This window comes from Osmerus eperlanus, unplaced genomic scaffold (genome assembly GCF_963692335.1).
Source record: "Osmerus eperlanus unplaced genomic scaffold, fOsmEpe2.1 SCAFFOLD_376, whole genome shotgun sequence".
In the NCBI taxonomy this organism is placed as follows: Eukaryota; Metazoa; Chordata; class Actinopteri; order Osmeriformes; family Osmeridae; genus Osmerus; species Osmerus eperlanus.
This window is the reverse complement of record NW_026911988.1, coordinates 4,710-22,570: the sequence shown is the minus strand read 5'-3', so window position 1 is coordinate 22,570 and position 17,861 is coordinate 4,710. Positions and strand designations below refer to the sequence as shown.

The 17,861-nt window shown below is 51.2% G+C and overlaps 1 protein-coding gene across 1 annotated transcript; it reads left to right on the top strand.

Moving 5' to 3' along the window:
• Positions 1-261: 261 nt before the first annotated feature.
• Positions 262-17,451, top strand: LOC134016885 (partitioning defective 3 homolog B-like; the record flags this gene model as incomplete). The annotated part of the gene is made up of 5 exons (XM_062456142.1): positions 262-450; positions 3,574-3,735; positions 8,651-8,776; positions 11,266-11,421; positions 17,407-17,451. Coding segments are annotated over 3 exons (426 nt in total), but the record flags the coding sequence as incomplete, so codon positions are not given.
• Positions 17,452-17,861: the final 410 nt, after the last annotated feature.

Here is a 17,861-nt window from a genome sequence, read left to right as displayed (position 1 = left end):
TGAAATTTTCAGAAGAAATGATTTCACTGGCATTATAGAAACAAAAATGGTAAGATGAAGAAAAAGGGAATGGATAATGGTTCAGCCTCTGTAAAGAGTCCCCATCTCCCTCTGTATTTACACAGAAACTCTGAGCTCTGAGAGAGAACGAGAAACCAGCCCACTGTAGATTGTTACCTTTTCTTTTATTTATGAGCTGACCCCCCCCCCCCCCCCCATCTCCTCTGGTCTCCCCTGCCCCCCCCCTCCCCCTCGGGTCAGCAGGAGGAGCAGCCTCGCGGGGGCGTGTTCTCCGAGGACGGGAAGGAGCAGCTGATGTTCGAGGTTCCCCTCAACGACACGGGCTCGGCTGGGCTGGGCATAAGCCTGAAGGGCAACAAGTCCAGGGAGACGGGCGAGGACCTGGGCATCTTCATCAAGTCCATCATCCACGGAGGGGCCGCCTACAAGGTAGTGTGTGGGTGTGTTACTGGGTGTGCGTATCTGTTTGTGTGTGTGTGCACGCGTGTTTGTACAAGTCTGCACAAACCCCCAATCAAACACTACCTCCGGAGTATACACTTATAATATTGTCCAGTCAGTAAAATATCATGAACATGATCAGTGAATATATATCCCAGAAATATCCCAGCCCATGCTGTTAAAATACAAAGCAGAGGGTTCATTCATAAACCCATTATGAGTCTGGCTCCTTATTTGCTTAGGAGATGGGGGCATGTCTGTTCACAATGTCCATCTATATTTATGTGTCAGTTGTATAGGATGGACACAGGTGCTGCTGACCAATAGCAGCGCTCTCAGCTGTCCCAGACATGTGTCTTAGTTCCCTTGACCCTCGACCTCTGGTGCTTTAGTTCCCTTGACCCCCTAGGCCAGCCCTGACCTTGTCACTGACACACCAAAGTTCCATCAGCAGGGTGCATTCTGGGTCGACGGGAGTGAGGCCGTATGGCCTGGTGGCTCCCCGGCCCTGAGGCTGTCTGACACACACACACACACACACTGCCCTCATCTCTCAACTCCGTGCCTGACCTCTTCCTGACACACTCCCGAGTGCGTGGACTACTCGATGTGTCCACCGTGTGTGGTTGAGGCAAGAGGTGGGCCGGACCCCACTGCACGGTCAGGCAGAGCGTGTTGGTGTGGCTGCTCACTGGCTCAGTCCCGGCTGCTCGTTCACACGCTTCCTGATGGTGATGAGGTGGAGCACGAGGCCTCGCCAGCCTCTTATCTGACCTACTTGCTTCCTTCCCAAAGACGAGAGTCCTTCTTAAAACTATTAATTAATATCCCCCCCCACCCCGCCCCCACCGCCTCCCCACCCCCCCCACCCCTCTTGTCCCTGTTCTCTGCTGCGTTCAGACTAATTAAAAACTGTAAAGACCCCTGCTAATTAGCTGGAGCTGTCCCCAGTCTGTGGGTGGGACGTGTCTCTCAGCTCAGTCCCAGCACTCTTCACACAGACATACACATTCCCACACATACACACACATACACACTCCCACAAACACGCGCACACACACACACACGCCTACACACCGCACATGAATTCGCAGTTCAGACACCGCAAAAGAATCTGAAGATGTTGTGAAGACCACACAAGATGCCTCCCTCCATCTCTGGGTAACCAGCTAACCTGGAGGAGCAGGGAACACAGAGAGGAAGCCTGAGCAGATCGGATCAGACCCGCCGGACGCCCCTGTTTAATAACAGCTCCTCTCTCCCCGCTAAGTGGACACATTGATCAGTGTGTGGAGCCTCTCTGATGCCGAGGGAGAGAGAGCGTGTCCTTGCTGCGTCTCCTCGTGCTATTTCACCTCTCTCTTTCATCTCCATGTTCAGTCACTTCTCCCCCCCCCCCCCCTCATCCCCTCCTCCTCATCCCCCCAGCATCTCCCTCCAGCAGTCTGGGCTAAATGTAGCTACATCTCACGGCAGTGTATGGAGCCGTCTGTCCCCTTTTGAGAAGATGCAGGTTTGAAATGCAGTGTGGTGGTCTCACTCACGCACGCACGCACGCACACACACACTCTCACACACACACACACACACACACATACACTCTCTCATGCACACATTCACAGATAATCATCCATCTGCATGCTATTTACTTACAATATTTTTTTGTGGCAGTGACCCTGACCTTTGTCCCTGTCTCTGTCTAATGATGTCTGTGTGTGTGTGTGGGGGGGGGGGGGGGGGAGAGAGAGAGAGAGAGAGTGCAAGTCTACTCTCTGTAATAGGACAATTAATATCCAGGGTTAAATGAGCTCCAGTGAGTCACTGGTGAATTTGTCATAAGGGTTGTTATCTCTCAGACTACACACACGTATGTAGGTTCAAGCCCCTGTCCAGAAATGTCTACTGCTTGCCTAACCAGAGTCCCAGAAGGTCAGACAGAGCTCTACCAATCAGGGCTCTCTAGGTCAGACAGGGTCCTACCAATCAACGCTGTCCATTAGCAGGGTCAAGGGTCAGTCTAGGAGACAGGTGGTGTGTGCTGGGCCAGTCTGGTGGTGTGTGGCTGGCCAGGGCCAGGTTAGGGTACAAGGTTATTCCTGGGTGTCTGGACGGAGACGTCTGCTCTGCTGGGACTCCAACAGGTGTCTGTTTCCAGTAGCAGGGCAGGCTAATGTTAGCATGAGACCACAATGCCCTGTCTCCAGTAGCAGGGTAGGCACATTGTTTACTCCAGGAGTATACACTACCATGTTGACATGCTCACCGTGTCATGTCTATGAGACACACCGGCATCATACCAAGCTCTGATACTGTCCTTTTGTATTTACTCGCACGCCCATATCTGTTCATACACGGTGAGTGTACTCTGGATTCAATGCTTTGATATAAAAAAAATAGACCAGGCTGTGTTTTGATACTAACAAGACACATTTTCACAAAAGTTTCACGGCTCTCACAGACGTTGAAAAAAAGTTCCAGAATGTGATTCTATCGTCGTCAGTGTTGACGACAGGCTGCATGTGTCTGTCGACTGTCAGAGAGCTCCACATCAGCTCACTGCAGCTCCACCGCTCCACACATGACACGTCGCTCTCATCTCCCACTTGAACCCTCTAATGCACCTAGCTACGCAAAGCCTGGAGACACACACGCACACACACACAAATGGAAACATGCATGGATCGAACACACAGTGACATGCACGTAATCACACGCTTACTCTCTCTCTCTCTCTCTCTCTCTCTCTCTCTCTCTATCTCTCTCATATAGAGCCAGAGATAAGAGAGTGTGAGATCTGAAGGATGTAATTAATATTCATGCTTATCAACCCCAGAGCTTCTTTCTGGCTGTGTAATATGCACGTCTGTTAATGTGCCACTAGTGGACCACAGACACACACACACCCTGGAAGATGTTGAGCCTCTTACATGTAGGTAAGGTAACTTACTGTACGCCAACTAACTGTACATCTCCAACAGGTCTCTCTCTCTGTCAACAGTGGTGTGAATTTAACCAGGCAAACGTGTGTCTGTCTGTGTGTGTGTGTGTCTGTCTGTCTGTGTGTGTGTCTGTCTATCTGTCTGTGTGTGTGTGTCTGTGTCTGTGTGACAGGACGGGCGTCTGCGTGTCAACGACCAGCTGATCGCGGTGAACGGGGAGTCCTTGTTGGGCCGGTCCAACCACGAGGCCATGGAGACCCTGAGGAGGTCCATGTCCCACGAGGGCAACGCCAGGGGCATGATCCAGCTGGTGCTGCTGCGGTCCCTGCCACAGGTACAAACACACGCACACACACACACACAGTACACACAAAGTCACACACATATACTCCCACCAGGGCTGGTGGGCTCAGTGTTTTCAGAGGGTTCCACCTGAAAGGCCATTCACACCTGACGGAGCTGCTGAGAGGATCTTCTTGACTGGGTCACACACACACACACACTCACACACGCACGCACGCACGCACACAGGGGAGCCAGAGAGAGTGTAATGTGTGCTCACTGCCACAATGGAGATTCTGGCCTGTTCAGCTATAAATGATATTTCTTTTCTCACCGTGCACTGAACACCAGAGAAATATGTATTTCTCTTTTTCCTACAGGGCAGTCAAGGCCAAAAGGATTGTGTGTGTGTGTGTGTGCACTGAATAAGAGTATTGAAAGATATGAATAAGCTGGGAGGTTATATCACTCTCCAGGCTGGTTCTTGGTGCAGCTGTATCGCCCACACAGGAATATTAACTACATGTGTTCAGTCTGCCTCACACCAACAAACACACACACAGCACGCGTACACACAATGATATAACTGCATTGTTCAGGCAGAGCTGAATCACTGGGGTGATAGCGGGGACAGTCCTGCAGACTCCAGTCCTCAGGCCATGCTGCTCTCCCCCCCCCCCTTCCCTGCCCCCCCAACCCCCCTCAGGACCACCACACACATTATATCGCTCTCTCTCCCCCTCTCTCTATTTCTATCTCTCAAATTTTCAATCCCAAAGCAAGCCTCCATTGCTCAAAACTATCTTTTAATGATGCTGGACAATGGACCGTCACAGACCTAGAGAACCAGTCATTCACACACACACAGTCACTAGCACACACACTGTGCTGGTTATATTTATGGTTATGGCTACCCATAGTGCTGAGTGTGTGTGTGGAGGGGCGGGCTGTGCGATTGTCCTCATAAACAGGCCATCCATGTAGATGATGTTTTATGGTCTGTGTCCAGGTGGGGGGGGGGGGGGGGGGGGGGGGTTATGGCCGCCTGTCCAGCCTCCCGTGAGCGCCCATCACCGCCTCTCCTCCCGCCTGTCTTCCTCTCCTCTCTCCTCTGCTTTCATCTCCTCATTCTGTCTCTCTCTCTCATGTTCCCCTTTCTCTCTCTCTCTCTCTCTCTCTCCCCCTCTTACCTCTATTTTTTCCCGCTTTCTCTTTTCCTCGCTCTCCGTCTCCCTCTCTCTCCCCCTGCCTCGGAGAATAATAAAACATGTTTGTTCTTATGAGAGCCCCACATGCCCCTCCGTGCTGAGCCCGGCGCACCCCGTCTCCCCCAGAGCTGCCTGGGAGCTGTGTGAGGAGAAGGTGGGCTGGTCTGACATCAATAGCCTGATGAACGCTGTTAGCGACATCAAAGAGCCGCGTACGCGTTTCCACTGATTCTCTAAAACGGGTTGGAAAATGGCTGAAAGGAGACAGAGAGGGAGCGAGAAAGAGAGAGATCGAGAGAGATGAACAAAGAGATTGGCGGTTCCCTAAAAGCCCCGGTTGGCACAGATATGGAGGCTTTTAGCAGATCAGAGCGCCTCTCTTCTCCTCTCCTCTCTTCGCCTTGCCTCTCTTTTCTCTCCTCTCCTCTCAATCTGTCTATCTGTAGTGAAATGCTCTCATCCCCCCCCATTCCAGATCTAATCAGAGTGCTGTCAGCAGTCTTCCCCAGCTACCAGCCAGCTAAATACCCCACTCCTAATCCCATTACTCCCCCAGACCCTGCTAATGAAAATCTGGCTAGCTCACCCACCATAGCCAGGGTCTGTCTGCAGCCCCCCCAGCCCAGAGACAGCTCCTCAAGCCTGGGGGGTGTGTGGGTGGTGGGTGGGTGGTGGCGAGAGGGACCTACCAGGTTGCTTGTTTTACGCAAGCGGGTTATAATCCCCCTATTGTCATGTGATTAAGATGGTGTGATGTGGCCCTGCAGCCTGGCGGTGAGACACGCTGACTGTCACCGTCACGCTGACAAACGGAGAGGACTCTGGGACGGAGCCCCGCGGGGCCGTGGGAAACCACACAGCCTCTCTCTCATCTCCCCTGCTCTCCCGCGCACGCTCTCGTCTTCCTCCTTTTCACTGTCTGTCTCTCTCTCTCTCTCTCTCTCTCTCTCTCTCTCTCTCTCTCTCTCTCTCTCTCTCTCTGTCCTCTCTCTCTCTCTCTGTCTCTCTCTCTCACTGTCTCTCTCTCTCTCTCTCTCTCTGTCTCTCTCTCTCACTGTCTCTCTCTCTCTCTCTCTCTCTGTCTCTCTCTCTGTCTCTCTCTCTCACTGTCTGTCTCTCTCTCTCCACTCCATCCACCGCATTTGTTCCCCGCCCTGTCTCTTCGGCTAGCTGTGAAGGGAGTTCAAATGCTTCAGCGTATCGGAATCTCAATTCCAGCGTCTCGCGGGTCTCCTGAGGCTCTGTCCTGTCACCAGTTTTTGGGGCGGAGGGAGTGAGGGGTGGAGAGGAGGAGAAATGGGGGAAGGAGGATAAGAAGTTTGGGAAAGGGAGCACAGCTTTTCTGGGGGACAGGGGAGGAGAATGCTTTGGGCATGAGAGCGAACCAGGAAGGAAGTAAGACAATATGATGTAATCATCTAGCCATCCTCCCAACACCCTCTTAGCTGTCCAGCTTCGAGTCTCCATTGTGACAGTTGTGTCTGGTAAACAGGAGAGATGAGGGACAGACAATGTCGTTTCCTGACCCTCTTCCACCGTCCGTCAGCACCTGATAGATGGTGTCGTGACACGGTCCGCTCCCCACCCGCATCGGCTGTCCCAGGAAGCGTGGAGGAGGCGTCGACATGTGACACACCTGTGTTCCCGCTAACCAAAAGTGTCTAGAGATGGAACGAGGGGAAGGAGAGAGAGAGCGAGTCTAGTGGAGTCAGTCCAGGCTGTTGAGGAGGAAGAGTTATGTCTGGGAATCAGGAAGGATGTATAACTACAAGGATATCAGGGCTGTTGTTGTGTTGATGGTGTGTGGTTCGGTACTGAAGCACTGCCAGGAAAGGTTGTGTAGCCAGCTGTTGTTGTAGAGGGTATGGACGGCCCTGGTGTGTGTGTGTGTGTTGTGCGCGTGCCGCGCGCGTGCGTGCGTGCCTGTGTGTGTGTGGCGTTCTCTTTCTGCCAGGGTTTCATCCCCAGCTCCATACTGTAGCTATTCTCACTGTTCTGGCCTTCATCATTCTGGTACATACTACAACAGATATGTTGCTGCCGCTGCAGAAATCTCGATGTTGGCGCACACACCGCTCACACACACACACACACCTCCTTTGATGTGCAACTCCTTTAAAAACATTCTCCACCCCCCACTTCTGTGAGTTCCTGTTAATTTCCACTGATGCCCCCTCCTCCTCTGGCTCGTAGGCCCCTTAGTGTGATTGTGGCAGTGGAGTTGTGCTGTTTGAAGGGAAACAGACAAATGGAGGAGTTGGCTGGCTGGGGAATCCTCATTGATCCTCCTGTAATCTCATTTAGGCCTGTCACTGTCTCTCTCTCTGCTCTCTTCTCAGCTCTCCTCTCCTCTTCTTTCTCTCTCTTCCATCCCTCCTCTCTTCTCCTGGCAGCCGGGAGCATCCTAAGCTGTTCCACTGGCCCCCCTTCCTCTCTGTAAGTCGATCTATGGCTGTTCCGGTATCCCCCCCCCTTCTTTATGTTAGTATCTAAGGCTGTTCCACTATGTCCCCTCTCCCTAGTCGCCCCCCACCCATCCACACATGCACCCTCACTCTCTCCTCTGCTGGTGCTACTTCCTGGCCGTTCCACACAACCCACTCCCCTCAGACTCCAGTGCCAGTTCAGTAAACCCTCCCCTTCCCCTGCTGGAGCTCCCTATATCCCCAGCCCCCCTCGCCAGCATGCCCCCCCCCCCCCCCCCCTTGCCAACATGGCCCCCTCGCCAACATTGAGCTGGGAAAGAGAGAGGCTGTCTGTGAAGTGAGCTGTTGGAAAGTGTTTTAATGTCTTTACAGCTCTATTGGCCCTGATCTGAGTGAACATTTAATCATGATGTTGTTTTCATGAGCCCCACTGCATCGCTGTCACTGTGAATTAGATGTTTCTGCTTCAGTCTGCGTGCTGGCTTTTACTGTCGACACATAAAACACCATGTTTCCAAGAAAACAGGATTCCTTAATGCACATTCATACCTCTCTCTCTCTCTCTCTGTGTGTGTGTGTGTGTCCGTGCCCCCTGCGTGTGTGTTTGTGTGCTGTGTGAGCAGCTCATTAGAACACAGTTGTTGAGCTCCTTGTCTTGCCTGGCTGCTAGTCCACACTGGTGGCCATGCCCATATCTCTCAGTGTCATCTGGTCCTGAGGCCGCATCAGCCATGAATTACCTCACTCTCCCCTTGAGCTGCTCACAGAAATCACTAAATCTCCCTGATTGGCTCCAACCCCTCACATAGTCCCGACAGCCGGACTGATCTGCATAATGAAGAAGACTCTTTATGACCACTAGCCCTCTTTTCTGTTTCTCTCGATCTGTCCATCTTTCTCTTTTTTTCTTCCTATCTCTCTCTTGTTCGTTCTCCCTCCAATAACTCACTCGTTCTCCTCTGTTTCCACTGCCTCTCCTCTTTCCCTCCTCTGTTTCCTCTCTCCTTCCCCCCTCTCTCTCCTCATCCCTCTTCTCTTCCTCCCTTTCTCCTTCTCTCTCTACTTCCCCCTCTCTGCCCACCTCTCCACTTTACCCTCCTCTGTGTTCCCTCTTTCTCTCTCTCTCTGAACACTACAGTAAACCCTGTGACCATGGCAACACAATCCCAGTCACATTTGCGCAAGCAAATTGGCATTAAAGTTATAATTGTTTAGTTTTGATATGATATTGTGTGATTTGATATGTTTTTATATTGGCTTATCACTCCATTATGGTTACAAAATGTTCGGCCTATTTCTAATTTATTCATTTGTTTCTCTTTCTCTTAAACAGGAATACCATGTGTCACCCAATCGGTCGTTTGACTGGCTCTTTCGTCCACCAAGGATTGGTCAGCCCAGTCAATAGTTCCGCCCAAACTCCCCATGGTGACCAATAGCTTCTACGAGAGATCTACTTGTGAGTTGGAGTGCTGTAGAGAAATGTTGCTGCAGTATTATCTGCACCTTCTCTCTCTATTTCTTCCTTCTCTCTCTCTCTCTCTCTCTCTCTCTCTCTCTCTCTCTCTCTCTCTCTCTCTCTCTCTCTCCTCTCTCTCTCTCTCTCTCTCTCTCTCTCTCTCTCTCTCTCTCTCTCTCTCTCTCTCTCTCTCTCTCTCTCTTCTCTCTCTCTCTCTCTCCCTCCCTCCCTCCCCCTCCCCCCCCCATCCCCTTCTGTGTTCCCCAGAGTCAGCAGTGATCTATTCCTGGAGATTCAGACTCGTACACTCTACATCACCTCACATCCATCTCACACTCAAAACCGCAAATCCTCTTTTCCTCCTACCTGTTCACTCACGCTTTTGCTCGCAGTGCAGGTTTGTGTGTGTGCGCGCATAATATTCACGTTACCATTGTGGCAGCGTCTGTAGCAAGGCCGCTCTGCTTTTAAACAGCTATTTTGGAAATGTTTGCTATTATTCGTTTGTGGATAAACAGCTATGACCTTGAAACCCTCCGTCAAAGGGATAGACGATCGGAGGGAGAGAGGGAAGGAAAGAAAGATACTTTCTGGGCTGCATTAACCTAGGACTCGTTAACACAGAGTATAATCAAGTCTTTCATTTGCAGAAGACGCTCTCCCCAGAGAGCGGTACTGGGAAGTTCACATTAAAACTATAAAGAATATTTTAACACGGATGTTTGTGTGTGTGTGTGTGTGTGTTTGCAGAAGAATAAATTCCAGTTAATGAATCTTTCCATATGTATGTATGCTGATGTGTGTGTTTGTCTGCTTCTACGGCTTTCTCTGCCTCCCCTGAGAGCTTTAATTGCCAACCTGGCAACAAAAGAGTGGTTTCTAACATAAACTCACTCCTCTGAACCACCATATCTTTGTTCACTAAGTGCTGTGTCCTTGGTAACCAAGATCTATTTAACACGATAACATGTTCTTCAGAGCTTCTGTGGGGCTTGCTGAAGGTCAGGTCAAACACAATGTGTGTGGGTGTGGGTGTGTGTGCGTGTGGTGTGCGTGTGTGTGTGGGTGTGTGTTTGTGGGTGTGTGTGTGTGTGTGTGTGTGTGGGTGAGGCATAGCTGCTAGCTAGCCTAGAGCTCCAGTCTGAGTGTTTGGGCGAGTCCTATGTAGTATATGGAAACACAGCCACACATCTATCTTGGAAGAACCCCCTAGACTCAGAAAGACCCTCATAACCAGAACTCTGCCTAAACAAATCATCCTGATGTGTCCTAATACCGGAGATAAGAGGACACTTAACCTCGGACGGGAGAGCTTTGCGATTGGCTGGCGGGTGGGGGTTGTCCAGGATTGGCTGGCACAGGTGGTGAGGATAAATATGTCTCCTCACAGTACAGTGTATTGATCCATCATCTAAACTGGAGATGTCTTATTTCTACTGGTTCCAGGAGATACTGCGTGTGTGTTTGTGTGTTTGCTCCGTGAGAGAGACGGAGAGAGAGGAGGAGAGAGAGGAGGAGAGAGAGATCAGCAGACATCAGCGGAGGAGAGGCAGAGGAGAGTAGGCACTTTGTTTTGCTCTTCCCGCCATCAGTTTATCTTCAGTGGGAAAGTTGTCTTCAGGAGATGATGGAGGAGAGGCGCTCTGTTTGTAATGCATCACACATGCACCCCCGCACGCGCGCACACATCCTATGAGCTATGCAGTAATAATAGGAGGCAGCTAGGCAGGCTAGGCTGGGGTTATGAGGAATGATGAGTGTGTGTGTGTCTGTGTGTGTCTGTGTGTGTGTCTGTGTGTGTGTGTCTGTGTGTGCGTCTGTGTGTGTGTGTGTGCGTGGACGCTGAACTCTGTGATGTATCAGTTTGTCAGCAGGGATTTCTTCTCCTACTGTGGCTCAACACAAACCCTCCATCAAACAGACAGAAAGCCATATCCCTTCCTTCTATCACACACACACACACACACACAAACATCACACACACTCCAAAACATTACACCTACACGCATCTGCCACAAGTTGCCGTGAGCCTCAGCCAACCACAGCCCAGTAGCACCCTCAGGGGAGGAGCTTTCCTGGAGACATTCGATTGGCTAGCCGGAAAAGTCCGGAGCCAGTGAGAGCCAATGAGACTCAGTGCTGCACAGCTAAGCAGGCTGATGCTAATGCAGTGTAATGCTAAACACACACACCATCCATCTCTCCCCCAACCGCCTGCTCTCTCCATTTGTCTCCACGGCTGCTCTCTCTAAACACACTGTTTGTTTCCGGGCGGCGTTGTTAGCCAACACACTAATCTACTCCAAACTCAGCACACACACCACTGATCAACGCAAGTGACCTACACATGCGCGCACAAACTCTTCAGCACACACACTCCAAGCGTGTGTGCGCAAAACACACACACGCCCAAGCAAACTTCACATTAGTGTCCAGACATTAGCATACACAAGATCCTCCCAGTAATTGCGCTGTCTTGTCGCCCACAGTGTCCAATGGAAGCTACGGCCACATGGGGGAAGAGGAGGAGGAGGAGGAGCTTCCCCCGGGGCCTGGTCCTGACCACAGCCCCCCCAGACCAGACCAGCACCAGCAGGCCCAGCCTCAGTACCACCACGTCAAGTCCTCCAAGAGCATGGATCTGGGTAAGACACACACACACATGCGTACATAAGCACACACACGTAGATGCGGGCGTGCACACATGCACAAACTCACACACATACACACAAACACAAACACGGCCATTCATCCGTGCTGGTGAAAGCAGCCCTGGTGTTGTCCCGGGAGAGTGTGATCCAGCCGTCTGCCTGTGCCAGCCTGCCATCTCCTGCTGCTATTAAACGGCTAGCGACGGGCCTGAGTGCACGTTAGGAGGCAGATCAATGGCCCTCTTAGGCCAAACACGATTAATCTGTGTTTTACCTCCAAATATCATCCCTCCAATCTAATAACGCCAGCCTATCAGATGCAGCCCTTGGCTCTCAGACAGCATAACGAGCACAGCTCACGGGACCTCATCTGAACACATAATGGGAATGTTTTTGTGGATTTTTATAGTCAGGCCAATTGGATGACTTTTCCCTGTATGAGGGAGGGGGGAGCGGGGGGACGACGACGGGGGGGGGGGCAGGGGGACGGGGGACGAGTGGGGGGGCAGGGGGATGGGGGACGAGTGGGGGGGCAGGGGGGGCGGATGGACAGGCGGCAGGCAGACAGACACTCAGCCAGTTGGCCAGTCGGTCAGCCGGCCAACCAGCCAGTCAGTTCCAGACACGGTTTGATCCCACCTAAGACCCAGAAGTAATTTGGTGGGCTTGTCCTGGTGGGCTGCAGTGTGTTGGAGATGAGGAGGAGGCTGGCAGATTAATAATACATATCTAGCAAAAAAAATCCCCCTTTTAGTTCATGAATAATAGAGATTTTGGATTGTATTTTAATTGAAAGTGGGAGACGGCTGCTGTTCACCTTAGCATGGAGAGAGAGGGAAGGAAGGAAGGAAAAGAAGGCGGAGAATTACAGAGAGAGTGACTTATACTCAGGTGTGATTCCTTTTAGTCTTCTGAGACTGAGAGATGATATATGCAAATGTGGCCCAAGAACAGAGGGAGAGGGAGAGAGAAAGAGAGGGAGAGAGAGCGGGGGGGAGGGTTTGAGGAGGGAACGAGAGAGGAGAGTGAGACTGGTGGGAGGTGGGAGGGAGAGAGTGTTAGAGATGAACCTCTAGCGCCTGACTTCCTGTAGCAGAGATGAACCCCTCTAGCGCCTGACTTCCTGTAGCAGAGATGAACCCCTCTAGCGCCTGACTTCCTGTAGCAGAGATGAACCCCTCTAGCGCCTGACTTCCTCTAGCAGAGATGAACCCCTCTAGCGCCTGACTTCCTGTAGCAGAGATGAACCCCTCTAGCGCCTGACTTCCTGTAGCAGAGATGAACCCCTCTAGCGCCTGACTTCCTGTAGCAGAGATGAACCCCTCTAGCGCCTGACTTCCTGTAGCAGAGATGAACCCCTAGCGCCTGACTTCCTGTAGCAGAGATGAACCCCTCTAGCGCCTGACTTCCTGTAGCAGAGATGAACCCCTAGCGCCTGACTTCCTGTAGCAGAGATGAACCCCTAGCGCCTGACTTCCTGTAGCAGAGATGAACCCCTAGCGCCTGACTTCCTGTAGCAGAGATGAACCCCTAGCGCCTGACTTCCTGTAGCAGAGATGAACCCCTCTAGCGCCTGACTTCCTGTAGCAGAGATGAACCCCTCTAGCGCCTGACTTCCTGTAGCAGAGATGAACCCCTAGCGCCTGACTTCCTGTAGCAGAGATGAACCCCTCTAGCGCCTGACTTCCTGTAGCAGAGATGAACCCCTCTAGCGCCTGACTTCCTGTAGCAGAGATGAACCCCTAGCGCCTGACTTCCTGTAGCAGAGATGAACCCCTCTAGCGCCTGACTTCCTGTAGCAGAGATGAACCCCTCTAGCGCCTGACTTCCTGTAGCAGAGATGAACCCCTCTAGCGCCTGACTTCCTGTAGCAGAGATTAACCCCTCTAGCGCCTGACTTCCTGTAGCAGAGATGAACCCCTCTAGCGCCTGACTTCCTGTAGCAGAGATGAACCCCTAGCGCCTGACTTCCTGTAGCAGAGATGAACCCCTCTAGCGCCTGACTTCCTGTAGCAGAGATGAACCCCTAGCGCCTGACTTCCTGTAGCAGAGATGAACCCCTCTAGCGCCTGACTTCCTGTAGCAGAGATGAACCCCTCTAGCGCCTGACTTCCTGTAGCAGAGATGAACCCCTCTAGCGCCTGACTTCCTGTAGCAGAGATGAACCCCTCTAGCGCCTGACTTCCTGTAGCAGAGATGAACCCCTCTAGCGCCTGACTTCCTGTAGCAGAGATGAACCCCTCTAGCGCCTGACTTCCTGTAGCAGAGATGAACCCCTCTAGCGCCTGACTTCCTGTAGCAGAGATGAACCCCTCTAGCGCCTGACTTCCTGTAGCAGAGATGAACCCCTCTAGCGCCTGACTTCCTGTAGCAGAGATGAACCCCTCTAGCGCCTGACTTCCTGTAGCAGAGATGAACCCCTCTAGCGCCTGACTTCCTGTAGCAGAGATGAACCCCTAGCGCCTGACTTCCTGTAGCAGAGATGAACCCCTCTAGCGCCTGACTTCCTGTAGCAGAGATGAACCCCTCTAGCGCCTGACTTCCTGTAGCAGAGATGAACCCCTCTAGCGCCTGACTTCCTGTAGCAGAGATGAACCCCTCTAGCGCCTGACTTCCTGTAGCAGAGATGAACCCCTCTAGCGCCTGACTTCCTGTAGCAGAGATGAACCCCTAGCGCCTGACTTCCTGTAGCAGAGATGAACCCCTAGCGCCTGACTTCCTGTAGCAGAGATGAACCCCTAGCGCCTGACTTCCTGTAGCAGAGATGAACACCTAGCGCCTGACAGACATGGAGAGAGGTATGGAAGGGGCGAGAGAGGGACGAGAGAGAGCAGGGATATGTGTGAGGAGGGGAGAGAGGTGATGAGTGTGTGTGTGCCCGCTGGGCCGTGGGCAGGCTAGGAGGGGGAGGAGCCTGAGTGAAATAGAGATGAGACGCTCTCGGCTCTGAGAAGTCATTTTCCTTTATAGCTGCCATGGCTCCGATCGCCCCCAAATTGAATGCACACCATAAAAAAGGAAGAGTGCGGTACATTTCCACATATTAACCAAGTATGACCCTATTATCGCTTTTTTTTATTAAAAAAAAAATGATCCTCCCTCAGACAGAGAGAGAGAGGGAGGGATAAAGATGGAAAGACAGAAATAAAGAGGGAGAGACAGAAAGAGAGGGAGAGAGAGAGAGACAGAAAGAGAGGGAGAGAGAGAGAGAGAGAGAGAGAGAGAGAGAGAGAGAGAGAGAGAGAGAGAGAGAGAGAGAGAGAGAGAGAGAGAGAGAGAGAGAGAGAGAGAGAGAGAGAGAGAGAGGGGGAGAGAGAGAGAGAAAGAGAGAAAAAGAAAGACAGAAAGGGTGGGGGCGGAGGGAGGGAGGGGTGTGGATGGATGTTTCACTCTGTTAAAACACTACATGCAGCAGAATTTCAATTGCACTTCATTAGGTTTCCATATTTGATTTCTTTCTACTGCATGTGCTCGCTCGCGCATGCAAAACACCAGCGAGCATACACACACACAAGCACGCGCACGCGTGCACACGGCTGATGTTTTCTTATTACCCAGGTTTCCTCTTCACTTCTCCAATACTCCACCCCTTCATCCCCCCTCACTCTCCTTTCTTCTTCTTTGTCATTCTCCCTCCTCTCGCATCCTATAGAATGAGACCATGGCATCCCACTGTCTGCTCCGCTCTGAGGTCACTTCCTAGTTCTCACTTCCTCTTTTTTCCTCAGGGAGCCCCCCCCCGCCCCCCCCCCAAAGCCAGCCTACAGTAGCTGCAGAATGCAACACACATACATACACACATAGCCCAGAGCCCACCTGTTACCCTTGTGTATTCTCTGTTATCCATGTAGACATTTCTATTCATACCAACACACCTGTCTCACGCAGGACAGTGGTGGAGAGATCATCCTGTCAGTTAAGGCCCTGATGCCTTCATCGTCATCTGCTTCCAGCCTCTTAATCTCCCTCTCCTCCGTCCAGCCCTCCTGAATCCTCTCCAGTAATAGTCTACGCATTGCTGAGTGGAGCTGATTGATACAATGTCCTTCTTAGTCAGAAAGATGGTGTGTGTGTGTGTGTGTGTGTGTATCCATGCACTGAACGGTTCTTTGTTTGTCTTTGTCCTCGCGCTTAGTTTGTTGTGCAAAATCCATTTTGTACGACTGCTTTTTAAAATTTATTTATTTATTCTTTTGCCTGCTTGCTTGCTTTTTTTCTCTTCTGATCTGGAGAAATTTACCCCATAAAAAATGTAAGGGATTATTTAAAAGACTGGGATGTAATGAAAACCTATTATTGTAGCTTGTGGTGCTATTCCTCAGGCTGGCAGCCTCCCCTGTAAATCCTGTTTCTCTGGATTAAACTCTTTTTCTCCTTCTCTCCCTCCTTCTCGCTCTCTCCTTCTCTCCCTCCTTCTCGCTCTCCTTCTCTCCCTCCTTCTCTCTCTCCTTCTCTCTCTCATTCTCTCTCTCTCTCTCCCTCTCTCTTTCTCTCTCTCCCTCTCTGACTGCCCCCTCCCTTTCTCAGCTTCTCTCCTTTCTCCTGTTGCCACAGACCAGCAGTGTATGGATTTGTCCCATTAGCTCCAGAGCCTATGGCTTCCTATAGGCCAGCCTAGCCTCATATGGCTTCTCACAGAGGGGAGTCTAGACCCTGTTCATACAGAGGGAATGCTGTTATGATTCTGCAATTTCACACCAGTATCAGAAGGCCCCCATAACAAAGGCTACACATCCTTGGTGCTGCAGTTTTTTTCTTCTGTAAACAGGCCTGTGATTGGCTGTCTGGGTTGCTGACTGGCTGGCTGACTTCATGATTGTCTGTCTGGTTTTTCTACTCGTGTGAAATGATCCCCAGGTTTTAAGAGAGCCTGTTCTACTGTACAGTCCCAGGTCCCCTCTGCCTCATGCTCTATCAACGTGGCACTGCATGCTGTGGTGCTGATGTAGGCACTCTGGCTGGCTGTCTGGCTGTCTGGCTGGCTGTCTGGCTAGCCGCAGACGTATGCTGCTAAACATACACAGACCTGACTACAGCATCTAAATACCCCTGTAATGAGAACCAAGCCTAGCAAGTGTGTGCACGTGTGTGTGTGTGTGTACTGTGCGTGTGCGTGTGTGCATACATGTGTGCATGTGTGTGCGCAGATTTCAACTGGAATTAAATATGTTCCGCGTTACAGCAGCCTGAGCTGTGGTCAACATGGAGAGAAGGGGAATTCGGTGGCACGAAAATTGACTTAATGCCACTCTGGGAGGGGAAAAAAGAAGCATTTGGAACCGAAGTGTGTGCTGGGAAAATAAATGTGTTACTCTGCAGTGCACATGCCAGCTGCCAAACTGAAGACTTCATCCCCCATCTCTCATATTAAGGCTTAACTGCCTAACATGTTGGGGACTTTTTAGTGGGAGCCACTTAGACTTCTCAGATTCTCTATATTCTTACGCATAGGAACTTGGAGGGAAGAGTTTATTTTCTCCTCTAATAGTGTTCTTTCCCAACCAAGAGAACTAAGATGGAAAAGATGACTGACCCAGAATGTGTGTGTGTATGTGTGTGTCTGTGTGTGTGTGTCTGTGTGTGCGTGCGACTCAGCACCTCATTGTTTCTCTCCCACTCTCTACAGCACATCTCTGTACAGGTGGCAACATCCACTCTTTAACACACACTGACACAAATAAACACACACACACACAATCTTGAGGCTCCTCGACAGACATGTGTTTGTGATTAGGGTCGGTTTAAAGCTAACCTTTGTTTCTGCTGCATGGTGCCTTTCTTGAGTGTTGGTCTCTCTGAATGCCTGTTCTCTTTAACTGCTTGTATCTCTGACTGCCTGTCCTTCTGAATGCCTGTCTCTCTGACTTGACTGCCTGCCTTTCTGGAAGCATCTCTCTCTCTCTGTCTGCCTGTCTCTCTGACTGCCTGTCTTTCCCAAAAGCTTCTCTCTGAATGCTTTTCTCTCTGTTTGTCTTCCAGTGGCAGATGAAAGCAATGTGGCATATCTGGCAGAGCACAAGTCAGGTAAGCAATGCTCTCTTTTCCAACCTCCGTCTCTCTCTCTCTCACACACACACACACACACACACCACTGTACCCTTTCATATGCCATCCAGTCATCATAAGAGTGTAGACTGTAGCAGTGGGGGTTTCCAATATGAGAGAACTCTCCGGAAGGCCTCAGGCCTCTGTCACACACAGCAGCTACAACGCTCTCTGTCACAGGAACCTGAAACCTGCCCTGGGACTCATGGGGCTCTGCCGTGTGTGTGTGTGTTTGAGTTAGTGTATCCCTGAATGCAGGTTAAAGGATGGGAGGCTAATACAGTTAATACAGCAATCCATACTGCCTTGCGTTTTACTGATGTACACTCTAATGGTTATTGACAGGAAGGGGTGGGTTGGGTGGGTGGGGGGGGGGGGGGGTGCTGCTG